This window comes from Anopheles funestus, chromosome 2RL (assembly GCF_943734845.2).
Source record: "Anopheles funestus chromosome 2RL, idAnoFuneDA-416_04, whole genome shotgun sequence".
Classification (NCBI taxonomy): domain Eukaryota; kingdom Metazoa; phylum Arthropoda; class Insecta; order Diptera; family Culicidae; genus Anopheles; species Anopheles funestus.
Window position 1 is genome coordinate 73,967,236 of NC_064598.1, and position 20,668 is coordinate 73,987,903.

General features: G+C 44.6%; 1 protein-coding gene across 2 annotated transcripts in view; it reads right to left on the bottom strand.

Moving 5' to 3' along the window:
* Window positions 1–20,668, bottom strand: part of LOC125766577 (epidermal growth factor receptor) — a 94,620-nt gene that overhangs the window by 24,124 nt on the left and 49,828 nt on the right. The window contains exon 1 of one of the 2 annotated variants that reach the window (XM_049432666.1): window positions 8,046–9,540. The exons of the other annotated variant lie outside the window; for it this stretch is intronic. Coding sequence (XP_049288623.1) covers window positions 8,046–8,235 — 190 coding nt within the window. The 5' untranslated portion in view covers window positions 8,236–9,540. Of the gene's footprint in view, window positions 1–8,045; window positions 9,541–20,668 lie in introns of those variants that run through there. 2 annotated transcript variants of the gene reach the window in all.

The following is a 20,668-nucleotide window of genomic DNA, read 5'->3' on the forward strand; positions in this document are numbered from 1 at the left end:
CTTCTATATCGTTCTCGCGTGCGCTCCAAATTGCTTTCCAAATGAACAAGTAAATAACGATCATCTCTCGTTGCTCGTGTGTCTGTGTTTCTCCCATGTTTCACCCTTTCTCGACCACTTGGATCTTCGCTTGTGGTTCACGGTTTACGATCGAGAACAGTCGTTACTAGACAGCAAATAAAAAGAGCGTCACGTTCCTATGAGAGCACTTGGAGGTTTGCAATAGGTCGGCGAATCTAGCCCTATTGGACGGGCAAATCGACGGCGCCGTCTACGGACGAGACGGCAGAGTGATAATAAAAGTGTATCAGTGCTCGATAACTGCCAGGCGTGGATGTAAAACTCCACCGGTTTCTCTCCACTTCTATGCACCGCACAGCGGCTGGATCGTGTAATTGCTTCAACTGCTGTCCTACGGGCGGCAGAAATATTGTACCTTGCTTGCCTGCGGTTGTGTGCAACGGGACTGCTTCGGCGGCACATAACCCGTTCCTGGCGCCTGGATCCGCACAATTAAACGCTGAATTGATTAAAGTTTTCCAATTCAACACCGAGAAAACGAAAGAAAGAGACAGAACAAGTAGAGCACGCCAATTCTCTCTTGCTCTCTCTCTGTTTCTGTTGCTCGTAAAGTTCAAAGCCGGGCGAAAGGGTTTCGGATTTGCAAATGTTTGCATTCAGGTGTACCGATGCGATAAAGTGCAGGATACCGAGAAGTTGCCCAAGAAACGGGTCAATTAAAACACAAAATGAATCAACCGGTAATTAGCTTGAAAAGCGTCCGGGGCGAAAGGCTCCGAAGTGTCACCTGAAAACCAACCGTTTTTCGGACTTTTATTCCTGGAGGGGCACTGCCACGGTCCAAAGGAGAACCGGGAACGGATTAAATATCGTGACATCGCCCGGTCAGTCCGACAAATGTGCCGTAAATCTTAAAACCCTTCTTTTCTCGCTCTATCTATCACTCTTCAACCACTTCGCAGCCTTCAACGTAACCCAAGAGATCGCTGAAGATCACGCGAAGGTAAACGAGAAGAGAACATTAAAGGCATGTTTGTACTGCAACCATTCAAGAAGCAAAGAATAGAGAGAAAGAGACACGAAAAAAAAACCTTTCCCAACTTCGCAAGGGCCGCACAGGCGATCAATGCCTGAGCGCTCAGGTTGGATTTCAAGTCCACCTTCTATCCTTTCCAACAGACGGTGATTTTTGGGGTGTTCAGTACGGCTATCCGTTTTGCTGTTATCTGTCCGAGTTGAATCTCCACGAAACGAAGGCTCGAGGGATCGTGCCAGCACGAACTTTTATCGTGATCCGGCTGGAACATATCTCCTGGTGGTGATGGTGGTGATGCAAGATGAAGTGCATTCTCTTGGAGTAGAAATTTGACCCGACTGTAGGAGATTTATAGTACTACTCTAATTTACGACCTCGGACACCGTGAGCGAGCGGGGCACTGGAATCCCGGGACGGAGATCCAAACTGGAAGGGTCTCACCGAATGTCTTTGGTAGTGGATACATTTTGTTCTTGTGCTTCCTATCCTCGCAACAGCGTCGAGGTATCCGTAGGGTATCGGACATATCCGAACTGGGACAGTTCCGTTTGATAGAGCTACACTGGTGCATCGTTACGTTTCGGGCTGATTGGACTTACCTATGGAGGGAGAGAAAGTGGAGAAAGAAAATATTTTGATTAGTCGCTGTACGAGTCAGGGTTCTGATTATTAAAGATCGTAAACGTTGATGATCTGATAACGAAAGCTATCGTACCGGGGTGTGATGAAAACAAACTGGTTATTCGATACTTCGTGCACCGAAACGACCGAAAAGGGCCACCAGCTTTAAGGCCATAAACGAAACAAATTGTGATTGTTGTTTTTTATTTATTGTTGTATCTGGAGCATTAGTTACATTGCCTTTCAGATGTTGTCTGCTGATATGGAATCGTTCCCTTTCGTGCACAGGCATAGTACGGATTGGATCAACAAGATGACACACCATCTTCATAACCACTCACATTCGGTACCTTTGCAAGCTGGTGCTCTTCAAACTCTCGCTCCAAACCGTGAAGATTCATAGATTCCGAGTCATTGCACTCCGGCGCAACTCTTTGCATTGACCACAACCCATTCCGCATCTCACACAGAAAAAAAACCCCAACCTATCAAACCCTCTTCAAACGGCATTCATCTTGCCAACCACAAAAATTCAAATTAAATCATTTTTCTCCCGTCTCCGTGCCGTTTTTTTCCCTCGTTTCCTCCACTTAGGCTAGTTAATCAAGTCGAAAGTCGTCTTACACCCTTCGCGCCAGCAGAAGTCTCACAACGCACCCGCCACAAACGCTCGAACATTGTAAAACCGCACCGCAAACGAGCAACGAACCGTCCCAGAGCCATCGTCCGGGCAGCCTCCGGGTGGACCTGCTGTGCATACATTCATGTGCGCATTCGAGAGCCCTCCAGCAAGAAACCGTCGCCGCCCCCCACCCCCCCCCCCCCCCCCCCCCCTGGTCGATTAATCGAACGAGGATGAGGTGTTCTATTCTAGCCGTCAATCTTCGACGGACGCTTCATCTCTTCATTCCGTTCGCATCCGCAATCGGTTCCGTGTGGTTCTCGGGGCTAAACGCTCTCAAAAGGCATAACTATAATGTTGGAAATATTAAAATCATTTCTGATGATCATTTTTATCCGATTTCTGCATCATCATTCTGCGCTCTAGCCGTAGTTCTAGGTTTTTTGGTGGATGCTGTTGCTCTTCATCATCGCCATGATTGGGCGCGTTGGATCATCTCGGAATCATGGGCCGACTTCAAATGCCACACCGTGTGCCGTCGATCAAGCCAGACAAAGCTGACTCACACACACACACACACGTACACAGTTATAATGTAGTGCTTTAAGACACTAACACACCGATCGCTGAGAAGTACCTGAGGAAACCCATCATCAAACAGGTAGAAGAAGGAAGATCTCGGTAAGATCACTTCAGCTGATCATGTCTTTTTTTCTGAAGAAGGTTGTTCATAGCGTATTGGTGTGTTGGTGGTGTGTGGATCTAGCCACCTAGCCATCGAGCCATTTTTCCATTTTCCTCTACATTCTTCTGCAATGCTCACGCAGTCACGGTGCCTAGGGAATCGAAGTGGAATGTTGGTGGTGGCGTTGCGCCGTACGACCCACGATGTTGAGTTGCCTTTTTTTTCCAGCGCGTCACTTTTACTAAGCGTTTAGAGCACTGGCAGCGCATAAAAGTGCCTGGTACCTTTTATCTGTTTTCTCTCCATCTGTCCTTCGTTGGCCGCACGACGCCCTGTTCCGCAATTGCCTGTTACCGTTCCCTTGCCTAGTCGGTTGTCTCCGTTGTGGTTTTCAGATTCCCGGGATTCGGGCCTAGGTCATTTCTTTCTTTATGCTATCTTCCAAGAACTGAGATTCTCGATCATTGCCTCGCTTGCGTCTTACTGCTTGACCCAAGAACCTCTAGACGGCAGTGAGGTCCTAGAGATTCCTTGTTCTTTATGTTCTGCTTCGAGCCTCTTTCTGTACCGCTTGTATGTCGAGGGGTTTAGGACGCGTATGGAAAAGAATTAAACAAAAAAGAGGTTTGTCTATTTCCCAAAACTGATTCCTGTGATCCGATTGCTGATGCTGGACCTGTCTCATTTGAAAGTCATTTCATAGCGAGCCCACGTCACTCGGCACGTCCACCTAGGTCAGAAACATTCGTAACCGAACGGGCAGCACGAATCGATCGTCGATGTATCCAACTGTGAAGGACGCCTCGATCACGGCCAGCAGCATCTTCTGCGCGTTCTTCCCAGCGACCGGGCCCAAAGTGTGAATATGCGTCGATATGTGTTTAATTACTGACGCCAAGCGAGATCTAGCACTGGGCTGTGAAATCTTTAACTTTTTTGCTTCGCAAACAACGCGAACGTGGCAAAACAACTCAAACCGACTGTCAAAAGACACTAGGAACGGTACGCGCAGCCTCCGGAGAAGGTGGATGAGAATGCTCGCTATCGAGAACGGCTGACAGGGGATGCTGACGCAGCAGACAGCCACTTGCACTTAGCATATCCAGTAAAGCCCCACCGTCCGGAACGAAACAGACACAGCGCACGGGGCACACATTCACCAAGCGAAAGAGAAAAAAAGAGAAACAGGCCCGCGCTTCTACATCTATACACAACCGTCACCAACACGGCCTGGCAAAACCGGTTCCACAGGCATTCTAATCGTTTCGCTGTCCGTGTGCGTTTCGTGATGGCGGGCCCCGCCAATTGCCAATAGGCGTAGCGATACAGCACCGCGAAACGTAAGGCAGGAAACAACTTTCCTCGGCAACCGTTGCACCACGGGCGCTTGGGTGCACTATTGAAGGGCCGTTTTTCGCTAGTTCCATTTTAAGACCATCAATAGCGCCACTCGAACGTTGTCATTCGTCCGCGTGCACGTCGGAGATGCACGGTGACAGCGCGGAACTTTAATTAGAGACGATTGTACGGATGGCTACCGGGTGCTGGCACCGCTACCATTGATTGAGCGCTATGTTAACCGTGATCCAGCGACGATTGGAGTTCCACACTAGCGCACGGAATTCATTGGTAAACCGTTAATAGATCGGTGCAAATAGGCACCAGCCAGATCGTTCGGATAAGGTGCCGTGCGCTCTTTCATTAGAAACGCTCACGCTTGTAGTAAAGGAGATGTAATCTTTGGAACGAGTTATGATGAAGCATGCAGTTTGTATGCTGATGAACACTAATACTTGTTTTCGCTGTGTGTACCTAAACGAACGAGGACAGCAACTTGGCAAGGTCGAGATATATGCTAATACTACTAAAAGCTCCAATAACGATTTCCAGCAAAACTTGCATGATTCACGAGAACTGTTCAGTTCTATTGCGTTAAGACCAAAGACACTTGTAAGACGCAAAGGGTTCTGGAACTCGGTGGCGTTAACTTCAAATTGCACAATGCCACGGAGCTCAACCTCTCGTGCCCTGGGGTCAGGCCAGCTTGTCGGGTTCGTGTTCGTGATGTGCGCGCTTTTCGTTCGCTGCATAAGCTCATCTGCACCGTCCTGCGGTGCAGTACGGTAAATGCATACTTTACTGATACTCACAAATACACACACATAGACACAAATCTGCAAGCCTCATCTCGTGCACTCGAGTGCCCTTATGGCGGTAGCGAGAAGATTCAGAGTGCATGTGGAAATACTTGTTTCGTTGCGGTCAAACACCGCATCATCTTGTACTGACATAAGGCATGTTTTATTCTTTGGAAAGGTGGAGAGCAATAAGCACCGAAACAGTAACATCCAACATGGGAGCTTTCGTTCGTTCCGCATTGACCGGTCACGTTCAAACGGGTAGGGTCAATGCAGTCGAAACTTACGGGGTTGTTGCAGGAAATTGAGTTCACCTTAGGCCGATAGGAAGTGTGGTACCAAACCTCGTTTCCGTCCGGTCCGTTCGTCTTGGCCGGACCGTAGGCCAGCCTTTGAGGAACGCCGCAAACATGATTGCTCCAGATTTTCCACTCGCACAGTGGAGTGGACGCATGGAAACCGACGCAGGGTAAAGAAAGTGTAGCCATTGATGTTGTCGCATCGATCAGCCCGTTGCGTCACCGTCAACGCCATGGATGATTGATTTCAATGAGTAAGCTGATAGAAGGCTCCTCATTAGCTCGTTTGGAACTCTCGCATGTTCCGGATAGGGGTGGCAGGTCACAACAACAGTCGGAAGTGGGCCTGAAGTTTTGTCGATATTGCTTCCCCGTACCAAGATTATGAACATTACTGACTGTTTTCGGACCATGGTTCGTGATCGTGACGAAGTCGTTAAGGCGGCCCCTCTGGAGGAAGCTTTGCCGCTGCCCTCACCTTAATTGGATGAGCCATACAGGTCACTCCAGTGCGCATCCAAGAACCGAATCATTCCGGTGCCGCGAACAGAACGCGAAAGAAAGTTCGCTTAAGCCCGTATGCACGAAATATGAAGCAAAAAGGGTCCATTAACCCTGGGGGCCACCTTTCGCTCGGTTTCGCACTTACTCCTTCGTCGTGCAAATCGCGTTCTCTTCCCCGCCCGCAAACCGGCCCGGTTCGAAGGTAGATTAATCAGCATTATGCTGCCTTTGGGCGTCTCAGCGCAGTGGGCATTCTTCCCTTCACAGTCAACCCACCGGCATCGTACCAAACCCTCCCCTCGGTCGACTAAAAGCATCTAGATAAAGATTAATAATAATGGAGCTTTCGACTGGGCGCAATGGGAGAAATAAGGAAGGCAGCAGGGAATCAGAGTGCCCCAGATTGCCGCTTGCAGATGCCGCACCGCTTGATGAATCCCTTCGATTGCCTCGGACATTCGGTTTCAGGCGACGAACCCCGGGAAGACGGTGGATCCTGGCGCGGAGGCACTTCGTGGTTGCGCGGACGAAGGTGGTCACGACGTGCAGGCTCGCAACAAAAGCGCCATTGTTACGTGCCATGGCCCTGCCCCTAGCTGTCGTTTTCGGCGTCTTCACCAAAAGGGGTCTGCGTGTGTGCTGTGCCTGCCAAAGCATTGGCGCAATGGTACGGCTACAAAACCCACCGGTGGTTCGTGGATGCTGGGAGGCTCTCTCGCGCGTAATGATGGCCACACAGACACACACACACACACACATTCACACAAAGAGAACAAGATCCTGCCACGATCACGCCTGCCCAGCAGCTATTTCGAACGTTTTCATCGTGCTTCTTTTGCGCCATCATTCTTTGCGGGAAGCTTTTTGCTCTGGCGTTTTCCTTCTCGCTGTTGGTTTTCGCCCTCGGTTTTGGGATGCTGCGAGTTGGAAGCCTTCTTCGTTCGCTTTTCTTTTCGTTCTCTTCCACTCAAAAACCCCTCCGTTCCTCCCCCAAACCGCCGTGTATGTGCAAATCATGTTTAATCATAAAGATTATGTTTATTCTAACAAAGGTAGCCACTCGCGGTGCCCGACCACCGTCGCTGTCTCTGCCGTCTGGAGAATGGTGGTCGGTCGTGGTTCTTCTTCAACCCGTTACACAGACGTACAGCGCCCCGTACAGCTCCAAAGATGCCACAGGGAAATTATAGGGTCGCGTGAAGCACAATCTCAAAATGGCGCTCAAGGTTTTTGGCGCTGGTGGCGTGCGGTACCGCAGTTGTATCCCGCATTTGCTTGGGATTGGGAAAATTAATACCACAAAAAAAAAACCCTTTTCAGGTTCGTTCGAGGAAGAAGTGTTTCTTTGTTTCGGAACCACAGGATTCGGGGAGATGCGAGTATCTAATTCTATATTATCGCGTATCGGTATGGGAATACGGATAAGAACCGAAGATGCTGGGAGTGATTTTATGGAAATCTATTCATGGTACGAAAACGAACTCTTCACGAATGCTGGCGTGGAATAACGCCGAATTTAAATAATTTGTGATTGGGAAAATGTTTTTTTTTTGTGTGCGTAAATTATAGGCGGTCACTGGAGCAGCTGCATATGAGATAAAGTTTTGAAAGGCTTCAGTAAATTAGGCACATTGATCTTATCTACCAAAAAAAAGGATCCTCTGCTTGAAACGAACATGTTGTCGAAAAGGTTACGACAACATTCCGTTATTAAATCGATCGATTGTTTAAAATATCGAACAACTTCTGGATAAGCATTGTCCCATATAGAACGCTCCAAGAATTATTATTTTTCCCAATCCAACATTAAAGACGACGATTGTTATCGATGCTAGCCAGCAAAGATACGTAGAAAAAGGGGTAAAGACGTTGCGCCTAAACCGGAATCATACGTCGGTCACACGAAGGTGTAAATGTTTACCCTGCTTATGCTCGGGCCTGATAAGAGCGCCCAACGCAGCCACCACCATCAAAGCATATCGATTGTTCGCGTTCGTACGGCAGTGCGATCGATAACGAACCTGGCCCCAAATATGCTAGCGGACACGGTAAACATTATGTGCGGTGTGTTTGCATGTCACCATCCACCATCGTTTCAACCTTTCGCGCGATAACTTACTTTTTCCCTTCACGAACTCGGACTTTTTCTCCTCGTGATGGCGCAGCTGCATTTGGCGCTCCATTTGCTGCCGCTGACGGTGCTGCCGGTACATTTCGTACCCGGCCCGGGTCGGTACGGGCAGCAGGGCCACGAGCAGCAGTACCGCGAGCAGAACCGAGCCGGCTAAACTCGTGTTGTAGCCCTTCATCGTGTCCACATTCCCGGCTGCTCGGTACGGCGGTACGGTGTGGGGGGTGTGTGGGAGGAGATTTTGCTGCTCCTACTCGCTCGTCTGCGATCTGTCACCGGTGGCTCATATCGTCGATTCGCGCCCGAGAAGGAAACGGGAAGTTGTTGCGGTTGATCGTATAGCAAATCAACCAACAACGCGTATGATCGGACACACCACAAACACACAAAAACGCACACACACACACACCAACACACGCACGATCACGATACAAACAATACGCCTCTATTTCTTTTACTTAATGCTTCTATTCTTAAACTTCTTGCGCAGCTCGCGTTACACGTTGTGATGCAATTGACTGATCCGCGACCACTTGTGAGATCAGAAAAGATCACGAACTATTCACACTTGGGTTGACTACGTTTTTTTTTGCTTTTTGCTTTTTGCTGCTGCTCTATCGTACCACTCAAAACAAACACAACGTATTTGTCACACAACATTCAACACGAAACCGACAACAGCATGTATGCGCTCACAACAACAAAAACAACACACCGGATTTGGACGTCGGAGTTTCTCAACTTGGGTGGAGTGGTTTTCAAAACAAAACAAAAAATAACAGAATCTTTTTCATTTAAAGTGGGTATCCCTTGCGCGTTCTTAACAGATTCAAGCCACTTGACCGCTTGACAACTGTTCCGCGACAATATAGCACGGCTGAGCGCCAGAACGTGCTTAAGCAGGGTGAAATATGTTGCCTTACCACCCTGGCAACAATCCTCCCCCTCAAACCAATGGTTCGTTTGCCACACTTTTCCCGGTTTGGCAAGTTTAGCTCGTGCCGTAGATTCGGTAGATTCGGATGCTCAACATCCGACCGGAAAACCACACAAACCACACTTGTGCTGGTACGTTTTGAAAAAAGAAAGAAGGGTTCGTCTAAACCGCTTTGCACGAAGAACCCGCTTTTGTGTTAAATGCACAACTTTCTTCAATTTTCGATCACTTGCGCAGATTGTTTCACAGCTGTTACGCCACTTTTGTTATTTTGCATTTATCGTTGCTAATTCTTCCTTAATATCACCCACGAACACGGCTCACTACAAATCACGTCGCTGTGACCAAAAAGCACACGACACTCGCGCAACGAACGTACGCATGTACGGCGAACACCTGCGCACTGGTTAGCATCCGAACTCGAAGTGAGAAGCAATTCGAAAAGAATTCATCACACACGCGCGGAATCATAAGACGTTCGGTGTGTATGCGCGCGTGTGTATGTGTGCATGACTTCCCGTTCACACTACGTGCATGGTAAGGGTGGCTTAGAAAGGGATGCCACCCTTGCCAAGACGGTGCCTGTTGACGTTCGAAAGCCTGCAAACGAACCGGGAGGGTTCGCTGTTTGTTTGTATGCGCGACGGAGAGCTTTTTTAAAAGCTTCCAAAAAGCATAAACTTTAAACTGTTTCGTTCTCCTTTTTTTTCTTTTTGCTTGATTCTCTCTGTTCGTTCTTTCGATCAAATATGATTTTTTGTACATTGATGTTCACAATATTTATTTAATTAAAAATAAATAAAAAAATATCTATTGAGCAAACAACGAACTGAAAAATGAATCGCCATTGGGAAAGATCACTTTGTGGATTTGGTGTGTATGTGTGCGAGCGTACGCGAGTGTAAGAGCGGGAGGGTATGCGTCGTCCATGTTGTTTATCGGATTCGTACGTGGTGTGCGTGCGCTGGTCCGATCGTCGATCGAAACCTCGTCGCCAAGTGTGTGTGTGTGTGCGGCAGCGTGTTTTATTGCACACTCAACAAGGCTTTAAAAATCCAGCCCTAACGGATCCAGTGACGTTCGGTGGGACACATGCGGACGGTGGCACAAAATGCCATCGGGGAAAGGTGTGTAACAAGATACGGTAAGGGAAAAATAAAGACCCACATGAGCAGCTCATGAAATGTTCCAGCCGAACGTTTCGGAACGCTCTCTTTTGTCGTTTGCGCGCGTTGCGTGGACAACCTGAAACAAAACCCTTTTTTCGTGTGTGTAAGCAATGTCTTCAACAACTGTGCGTTGTTAAGCTTCTGCAACAACTCGATCGAAAGGAATTGCGCCCGCCCGATAGGAATGGGGATGAAAATCAAAACAAATGGGGGGGAGGCAACACTAGGCTCATACCAGGGTCCAAGAAAAAGTGGATCCACGGTGATGTTTTTCGAAGCTCATAAAAATAATAAATATTTCCCACTGCTGAGTCAGGTAACATCACCATCTTACGGAAGCACAAACGCAGTACAGCAGTAAAACAAAAAAAAAAGCACAATAGACCATGTTAAACAAGTGTTAAGCAGTTTTTTGAAACGCAAAACAGAGCACCTTCGTTTTTTTTTTGCAAACACGGTTGTTTATGTGTTTGAGGCGCTGGTTGTAACACTAGCAAGCACGGACACAAGTGGGACACAAGTTTGTGGAGACACAAATAAATTATTGTTGCTCTTAAAGTCAGCTTGAAATAATATTTTACCATTGCAAATAGTAAACCTTTTCCCGTGTTGTAAATTCCTTAAAACTGTGCCAGTTTAGGGACGGAAAAGGAACTCACTTTGAATATTTTTACATATAATATTTAAATGTTCGTGATAAAACATTTCATCATAACACACCATCACCTCGTTTCTGTCTTAAGGGGATAAAAAATAACAAAAAATGCCAATCGCAATTCTCCTTCACCCCGCATGTTCCCGCGTGTGAGTGAAACGGAAAGCAGGAGAAGAAAAAAAAACGTCGACTGCCAACATGCATTATGCTCGATCGTGCGGGAAAGCTGCTCCAGTAAGATCTTCAACCCTCCACCAGCAAAACCGTCCAGCATCGGCGTGTATCTGTGTGCGTTTAGTGCGCCTGACAGATGAAGCTTTTTGGCGACGAAGCTTTCAATCTGTGTAGCGATCGCGAAACATGTTCGGTGAGAAACCAATACAGCTTCACACACCTGTAAGATACGCACGCATATCCCTCTAGAGCATGTGTATCGGTAGTGGATTATGCGAAGCAGTTGAGAAAACAAAAGATATAAAAACATAAAGTCAACACAGCATCATACACGCACGCACACAGATGCACACGATCGCGGTAGTTCAGATTACTCTCGAACGCCGCCCTGGACCGGTCTGGCTTTTGGGCCCGTATGCTGGAAGAAGGCTGCGATCGTGAAAAGGGGTACCAGAGAAACAGGTAAATCCGCGCCGTACGTTCGTCGTCCATACGACCATACATATCTCCACGAAATCCGTTCCGTTTAAGCCGCCATCACAGCTCTTTCTCTTCGGTTCTCTTTCTTCTCGATCCGTTTTCCTTGTTTACTGTTAAGCCTTCCAGCTCTTTGCAGCATCATCACGATGTTCGGTTTGCATCGCGACTAGCTAAAGGTGAAAGAGACCCTCCCATATTCACCCATCCCCATCCTGGCCTCTTCCCCAAAACAAGGGTTTACAAGCGTCACGACCCTACAGCTTGGACCGTTCGATTGGAATGGAATGTCCGTCGCCTCTTCTAGCCTGTAGCCTGTTTCCTAGCCCCCCACAAACACACACATACACATACAATCACCTTATAAACTGACCGTTGACCATCGGTGTGTTTCGAATGCAAAGTTCCAAACCAACGAGCAACATTGAGAAGAGCTAACAACAACAAAAAAGAAGCGCACTCACTAATAGCGTCCAACATTCGAACCTGCGTCACCCGAAAGCCAAAGTCCGATAGCAGCCGCGCAAATAAAGTGTGTAAACGGTTCGCGTCTCAGAAATTGTGCCAGATTAAAACCAGTGCGCGATCTCTTTCGCTGCCAAATATTTGCTACCATCGCATGACGCAGTTTTGCCCGCGCTCGCTTTTGCTAATACATTGCTAAACGGTTCGCACTCGGTTTGCAATCGAAGAAATAAACGGTACCACGGTAAACATGGCTTATCGCAACCGACCGCAAAAGCACCGGGCTCCGATCCGATCCAGCCATAGGATAGAAATGGTTTCTTCTCTATCTCTCTCTCTATCTCTCTCTCTACTTCTGATATTTAAATTTGAAATCATGTTTGCATTTGCCGTTCTGATAGCATGCTGCTGTCTACTGGATCTGGACATAACAGAAGCGGGTTGGAATGGTTAATCAAATATTGTTACAAATTTTGTCGCGTATTTGTTTGCATTCTACCGGAAGAAGAAAATGCGTTTCAGTTGGTTGCTGGATCGACGCGCAATCGACGCGATCCCTGTGGGAATAGACACTCTGACTCTTTGGTCCGGTTTATGGTCTAAAGACACGTTGCAGGATACCTAGCGGCGTGAATTGATAAACGCTGTTCGCCTTAACCATTACGTTCGACGTCGTGCTAATCGTTATATCACATGCAAACATTTCTATCGTCAAACAGTGAGATAAATTGTGCAATTTATAGTATATGTTCTGTACCGGCTTCAGCTGCTGTTTGACGATGGATAAGCGATTTCAGAACGCAATGTCCTAGTCCAGTTGAGGCATGGGAACCGTTTCCGGAGTGGCAAATAATTTGCACAGTTGTGTTTGTTATTAGAAGGATTATAAAATGAAGAAAAGGTGCACGTTTCGGTACCATAATGGTAATGATTGTTACATTACTTTTCAGATTTTTCATGTAAAATCCATATTCTGTTGCATAGTGTTTTATGATCTAATACGAACCTATGCAAGAACTAACTTTGATAAAAATAATTTATTAAATTATTATTATTATTGTTATTATTATTAAAATTATTTACTAAATAAAAAAAAAATTAAAAAATCTGTTTTCCGTAGACTTTTTTTATTATTCAAGAAAGATTAGCCAATGTTGTAATGCATTGACTTTTGCAGTGAAAGCTGTTAGGGAAGAAAGATTTCAATGCCAGGATACAAGGGAAGTATTTGCTTTGAACAGTGATGCCAGGATATATTTTGAATATCTGTTTTAATTATTCACTTTTCTTCAAAAAATCAATTTTAAAAGATATTCAATAAAATTATTCATAAAATTTTACATTTTGGAGTTTGAATATTATATTCATATCGAATAAAAAATATTTCTCAAATATGGTGTTTTCCATTTATAAGGAAATTTTTTGAGAAAATATAAAAGCAGGATTTTTTGTATTACTTCAAAGTATTGCTTTTTTCTGGTTCTGAAGACCTTTTTTTAAGGAAAATAAACTAATTTTAATCAAATTTTACAAGCGCAGAAATTCCTTCCGCTTATCTCAATCACATTAACTTCAATTACCACCCTCATATCTTCTTATACAAAACGGCACATTAGCGGAACCGTCCTGCTGCTGCTGCGCATTATTTGCTGTGCGCAGCGTGTCCTGTATTTTTTCGTCCATTAAATTCTTGTGAAACAAGTTCCCGAAAGCGAACGGCAGATTTTGTTTGATAATTAAAATTCTTCCGTGTGACACGTTTCGGTGCGCCGACTGTAAAATACGATATGAAAGAAACCAAAACGGACACAAACCAAGAAAAAAAAAAACAACATCAAAAACTTTACCCGTCAAGTATGCAAAGTACGAAACGGTCGAGACATTTACAACCTTGACGGCCTCCAGGAATGAAGCGTAAGGGCTGAAAAGACGCGCAGCAGCAGAACAACACGTCAGTGAGCAGTAAATGTGCGATTGGATGGTGTGTGTGTGTGTGTTCGATGGTAGAGAAACTAAAAAAAACTACAAAACCCCAACATTAACCGCTGATCGTGAATTTCAAAGTGCCGAAATATACCGTGTACAACCTTGCCGAATCAACCGTGCGATGTCCTGGCGTTGAAACCTTACACCAATTTATTAATTTGACGACGGCCATAAAGTATCGAAATTAATATTTTCACCCTCGCCGCTTATCTATGCTCGATGGTTAGCTGCGAGCAACGACCTTACCACTGGTTTACCCGGCGAGTTAGTGGATTTGTTTGTAAGCAATTAGAAAGAAGCATGCTGTTTGCCGTCGTTGCGTCCCCAATGCGGACAACCGTCCGTTTCAAGCCGATCGCCGATCTTGGTGCGCAATAATTCACCACGGAAGATACGAGCGATGGAAGATAGAATGCATATAATTTGGCCGGCGGTCGATACGCTTTTGTTTATGCTGTTTTTTCGCGCAGGATCGAACCTTTATCGCCCGTGTGAGAACGTGTTATTTAATCACCTGTCCGTGGTGACCGTTTCTCAATTGTTCAGCATCCATAATATATTTTTTTTCCGAACAACAAAACCCTCCTCGAACAGGTTGAATAAGGAGGTTTTTTTTCCACTGAATTTCGTTGGGTGGAATGAAACTTTGTGGTGGTCCTGAGCAGAAATAAAACCTTCCAAACAAAAACCTCCTCTACACACAACAAAAAAAAACAGTTTGTTGAATATGCAAAGCAAACGAATGGCAGTTTTGTTTGTGCAAAACGATATTGGCAATACGGTATACGGGCATCGAACAGATTTCGTTTCTGTTACGGAACCCTCCCAACTGTAGCCTGCTGCTGCTCGGTTGTTTTCCACACGATCGCCGTCGAAAGCATAACGAATACGATTAAACCACACAAATCATGATCGAAAGGCTCCGGGGCAGGTTTCCTTCGGCTGGAAACAACAAGAAGACACCACCAAACTGCCACGGTTGCTTCTTTGCTGTTTTCTTTTGGGCAGGAATTTTAGTGGACGTTCCAGAAATGGAATTAATTAGTGGACCAATTGAGGTGGCCGAAGGGTGAGAAAGAAATTGCCGCGTTCATCTTCACCGGCGCATCCCGTGAAGAAAAAAATACACCGCATTCGTACGGCTTTGGTCGTAAAATTTGGACCATGAATGTGTGTCAGGTGATTGTGGAGCGCTTTATCAGCGCTTTGAGTGATTAGTTTAGCTAATGTTAATTTATGGAAAGTAGTCGCGGGATTTTGGGAAGCATTTCTAAAACGTGTTTCATACAACGGTTCGCATTTATGACGATGGCGGCAGTGTGACAATTTATATGGCTTATATTAGGTTTTATGGAAAAAATGCAAAAATCCATTTTAAAGCATGATTTAAAGCTTGAGCCCGAATGTGGAAAACCAGGCGTTCTGGACGCGCATAAAATCTTACCCAAACGAATGCTTGCAACATCGATCATGACACAGACACCGCGGCCAATGTACCGCTAAGCTTGTGCCATTCTCGGATTGCTTACAGTGCGACAATTCTCACGAGGGCACCAAGCGAACCGCTGTCATTTGCCTACGGTACGCGGCGAAATGTGAGTGCCCTTCTGCAGCGTACATCAAGAAAACGAACCCTTGTGCAACCCCCACCCCGACAGGGTGCATAAATGACCCCGCAGAATGTGCCGACCGGGCAGAAAAAAAAGCGTTCCTCCGTTTACCGTACCGCGCCATTGCCCCCACGCTGTCGGAACAAATTAGTCAACAGTTCAGCGACGATAAGCAACGAAACCAAGTTGCGGTCACAGCCAGCAAGAATCGCCGGCTGGCTGTGATGAGATGTGAAAATTTTTGGATGCGGTTTTTCAGGTTTGTGTGCGATTCGCTCCTACAAGTCTCTTCCCGTTCCCCCCCGAATTTGCTTCCAACGTTTTTCTGTGTGCGGAGAATCAATAAAAATTTTTGGTATCGAAAATGGATGGCGTGGTGAGTGGTGTGGTCATTTGGCTAACATCTACCGCCCCGATATGGCGACTAATTCGTTTTGGAGCCTTTCGAAATACAAAAAAGGCTCGTATTACACGCCTGTCAGTGGGAATCATTTCTCGTGCTCGGGACTATCGGGCCCACCGATTAGGTCTAGGCTATAGAACTGCGCGTCGGAACGGTATGGGTTTTGCTTGCCTACAAAATGGCGGACTCCGGGACGGTAGTGGGTGCGAGAGGTAACGTTTTAATTTCTACCACCTTGTCCCCATGCCTCCACCGGACAAGGAAGACAAGCTAACTTTATCGGTTAGAAGTTTCACCTGTACATTCCGTCTAGTAGGAAATCTCTTTGATCATCGTTTATATTTTGTTTTACCCACGGAACGGAACGAAACGAACTGATCCTCTTCTGGGTCCTCTGCACCACCTAGACCGTGACGGCGAAAAAAGGCCAGCTTATGATAATGAGTACATCGGGTCTCACGTTTCACGCGTTAGCGGATTGAAGTTTAAAACAAAATACCTCCCGGAGGTTGCTGCTAGTGGTTTTCGCGTCCAAATCTTAATGAGTGCCGACAGTCGGTGAGGTGGCTTTTTTTCTTGGAGGACATACATATGTATTTCATCTGTCAGTGACATTTTGTTTTTTTGAGAAAATTAGTAGTATTGAAATGTTGAAATGTAAGATAAAATATAAACTTCAAGAAATTCGTGTTTTTAAATTAATAATTCAATATTTGAGGCTATTCGATTTTAATAACAGAGATAATTTCGGAAAACATAAATAGTAAAGAAATAAATTATTCTAACACAAAGCATGAAGCCCATTTAAAGGCTATAATATAATTTAAATGGTATGCCTGGTCTTTTGCTGAGTAGAATTTGGATCATTGGATCATATTCTCTTTGAAGTTCAAGGGGACATTCAGAACATTCTGTAGCTATGTAAATAATATAATCACAACAAAAAATAACATATATAATTTAGAATTACTTATAGCAGTAGTTATAAAACGACAGTCAGTTTTCTCGAAACGAAATATGCTGGCGACAAAAGACTAATCATTTTTGGAAATCATTTTCAAATTCTTCTAACAACTTATTGTAGTATTCAAAATGTATTCTGGTTTATCCTTCGAAGTAGTGACAATAATTGAAAGTATCATCTGTTTTTATATTAATAGCAGTTCACGTAAAGCAATGACTCACAAGTTGATAAATAAACTGAGGATGATGGAGCCAAAAACATCAGCAGCAAGGAACAGCAAAAACAACTCATCAATTCAGCCGCTACACAATGAAGCTCCAGAATTCACTGATTATGCTCGAAAAAATGCCCGAAACTCACAAACAAAGTCATTAATATTATCGGCAATGCTATGGCATATATTAAACAAAGCTTAGATGATAGTTATTGATCTACTCGAATGATTTAAATATTTAAAATAAACGGTTGAATAATATTGGTTGACATATTGTTATCAATGTTGATGTCGGTTGATTGAAAGCTCACCAGCCCGTTCGTAATATCTTTCGCTAAGTAACGCTCTAAATTCCTCACCTGCAAAGAAAGAATATAAAACAAGGAAATAAGTAACATTTTTCAAATTGTAACAACCAAAATTGCTTCCTTTCTCTCCACCCTTCATAACGCGCGTAAGTTTTAAATTGAAAGTGCCGAAAATTTTCGCGCATTTCGATAATTTTCCTCGTATGGGAAATTGGCGCTCATACCGCAAAACGGAATAATCCACTCCGTTTTACATTGCACTGCTTCACACGAGCTGATTAGCTGTCGTAACACACTTTGACGCATTTGTGAATGTGCGTGCTTTTTTTTTGTCTGCTCGTTTCTTTTCAATCTCGCCCCAAAATGAGACCCACCGGAACGAATGTAATGACTTAATTCGTCCAATACCGGCTTTCGTTGGTGCGTGTTTGACAGCTTGCAGGCTACGATGTACAATGTACAAATTGCTGTAGCATCAATTCGATTCAAAACGCCTTTCAGTACAGATGGCATCGTGAGCCGATTTGCTATTCAAACACCGTCTGCTACCCTACACAGCCATAGCCGACGCGGGTAGCGAAAATGTGTATGTTTTGTGTTTGTTGGGTTTATTGTTCTATGCTTCGGTGTAAGGTGCATCTCATCAACCTGTTGTTTCGACCGTAGATCAACGGACGGACCGATGAAACAGGTGACTGGTATGGAGCGACAAGCAGCGAACGGCTGCCAACGGTTGGGAGAGTGAATCATAAAAGATGCAAATTTGACATTCCTTGTATGTCCGAGATTGTATCTCGCAAGGGTGAAGGACCACCGGCGAAAGGATCTTCCCGAGCGGTGGTACAATGCAATAAATGTTTATCGTTTTATGATAGCCCAAGCAACCAATTGGCAGTAATAGTTTAGTGTACCTTTCAAGAAGTGGATATGTTATTGCAACTACAATTGAGGTATCAATTATGCATACCTTCGGCAGATTGCAGCCGAAGGATTCGTTTTGCTTGGCAGGGCTAGCGGTATTTGCTGCAATCAAGATGTCTGCCAGAAACAAACAAAAAGAGGACGAAAATCTTTTTAAAGCTGATGTTACAGGTGAACCATAAACACACCATTCGCTCGCACTAGGGTGGTAATTTAATCGAGATATAAAACAAAAAAACGCTCAACGTTGTTGTACAGCAGTGGCATAAAAAAATAAGAATCAAGTAACAGACAAAGAGAATTTTGTGACGCGTGAGGCGACAGCGGCTCGGGTCCGTTGCAGTCAGCGTCGCCAACACCGACGCCATCGCCGGATATTATGAAACTTGTCATATCAGCAGAATGGCTTGCAGTTATATCCTTTTTTTTGCTGCTGCTGCTGCTGCTGCTTTGCTCATTCTACAGGTAAAGTGCATTTTCTACACCTGCTAAATGCGAACAGCGCGGGTGGTACGCGGATCACCAGAAAGGGGATGAGATTTACAACACGATTTAATCGGAATCCGATTTATGTTGTGCGATGTCGGTGTCTTATTGCGTCGGAATCGAAAGGCATGGGTTGGTAAGGTGCAATACGAGGTCATTTTTTAAAAAGCAGAATAAGGAAAAGGCCATGTCGCATCACGCAGCGAAGCAGGAGGTGTGCAAAACTAACGGAAACATTAAGGCACCAAGCAGCAAAAGTGAATTAAGGTCGGGTGCGGGTGATGTTGTGACATGTTGGCAATTTGCCGGTACGGTTCCATTGCATTTGCAGAAAAAAAATAGTCACCCTTTCTCTCTCTCTCCTTCTTTCTTGCTCTCAGGCGAACCCATGCCGGCCATGATCGGGGCAAATTGTTGTAATGCAGCGCAATTATGTGATCGTGTGTACATGTGGATGTAAGCAGAAAGTTCAGTGCCAGTGTCCGACAACACTGTCGTACCGTATAGTGGAACGTTGGGAATGTTTTGCTAGCATGTTTAATCAATTTTGCTAGCACAGTGACACAAGGCGGTATATTTGAATGCTACAACAAATATGTGATGAAGTGTTGAAAATGGTTGTTCGGTGTGTTTGCTAGCACAAAAATATGCACGAAACCTAAACAAAAATTTGGAAAGGAAGGAATTGTACAAATTAAATGATGAGACTGCTATTCAAGTGAAATTTTAATAAAGTTATAAAATTTCTGTACGGTTTACCTTTAACAACATAACTTAAGTTAATAACACGACAAAAGATATGTTAATTTAGTCCTAAATTTCTTCAAGCGAATTAAATTATCAGCAATCTATAGAGTATTACAGAGTTTCTTATAGACACCAGATCGGTACATACAATTTCTCAAAGACCGAAGAACCAATTGTCCTTAAAATTACATTATTTGTTACGAAAACTAAACGAAATTTTTGTATTTTGTTTCAAACAATTTATTTTTGTTGTATGGGTTAACTACTGCCTAATTGTCAATCGAAATCTCTTTTTAATCTTAAAACTTAATGAATCGTTTCATAAATATTTCAAAATCTTGTTTGACCTGTAAAATCTTATGTATCTTGTAAAACCTTATGTATCTTCTTTCAAAATATTTTTATATTTTAAGATGTCAAAATGTCAGCGAAGAAAATAAAATGTATTTGACGTATTTAAACATATTTCTCCATCTTCAAGAGTAATATTTATGATACAAACATAACCCTTTAAGCATAAGAATCTCAATGTTATATATTGTTTCTAATATTAATTCACGTTTCCACTCAAAAAGGGTTTACATTCCAAAAAGCTTGCTGCTTTACTTTTATTAATCATTAGACTTTAGACCATTAGGGTCTTGAAACACGGCATACCACCGAGAGCCCTTAAGATGATTCTAATAAACGATGTTACTTCATTAAGCTACATCATCCCGCTAAGGGTTAGAGGAATACAAGACACGAAAAGTTTTCCCAGTGTCATAACGTTGATTACGCTTAATATCGTAGAATCAATCTTTACTTTCCACAATCCAGCCAGATTCTGATTAAATCGTCGTTCTCATCTGGCCTTGGAAATGTCTCGCCCTTATAAAAAGGCACACGCATGGATCGGGGAAAAAGGGAATAAGGAAACCAATGCCGTACAAATCACGCTCCACTCATATACATATTGGCTGGCGTTTTCGATATGCCTAACCGATCGACCCGCGTGCGCATCAACCCGTTCCGTCAAACCAGTTTCAGCGATCGCTCGCATTCAACTCCCAACGCTTCTTACATCCATTTGCTGACCATTTCACCTGACATGCA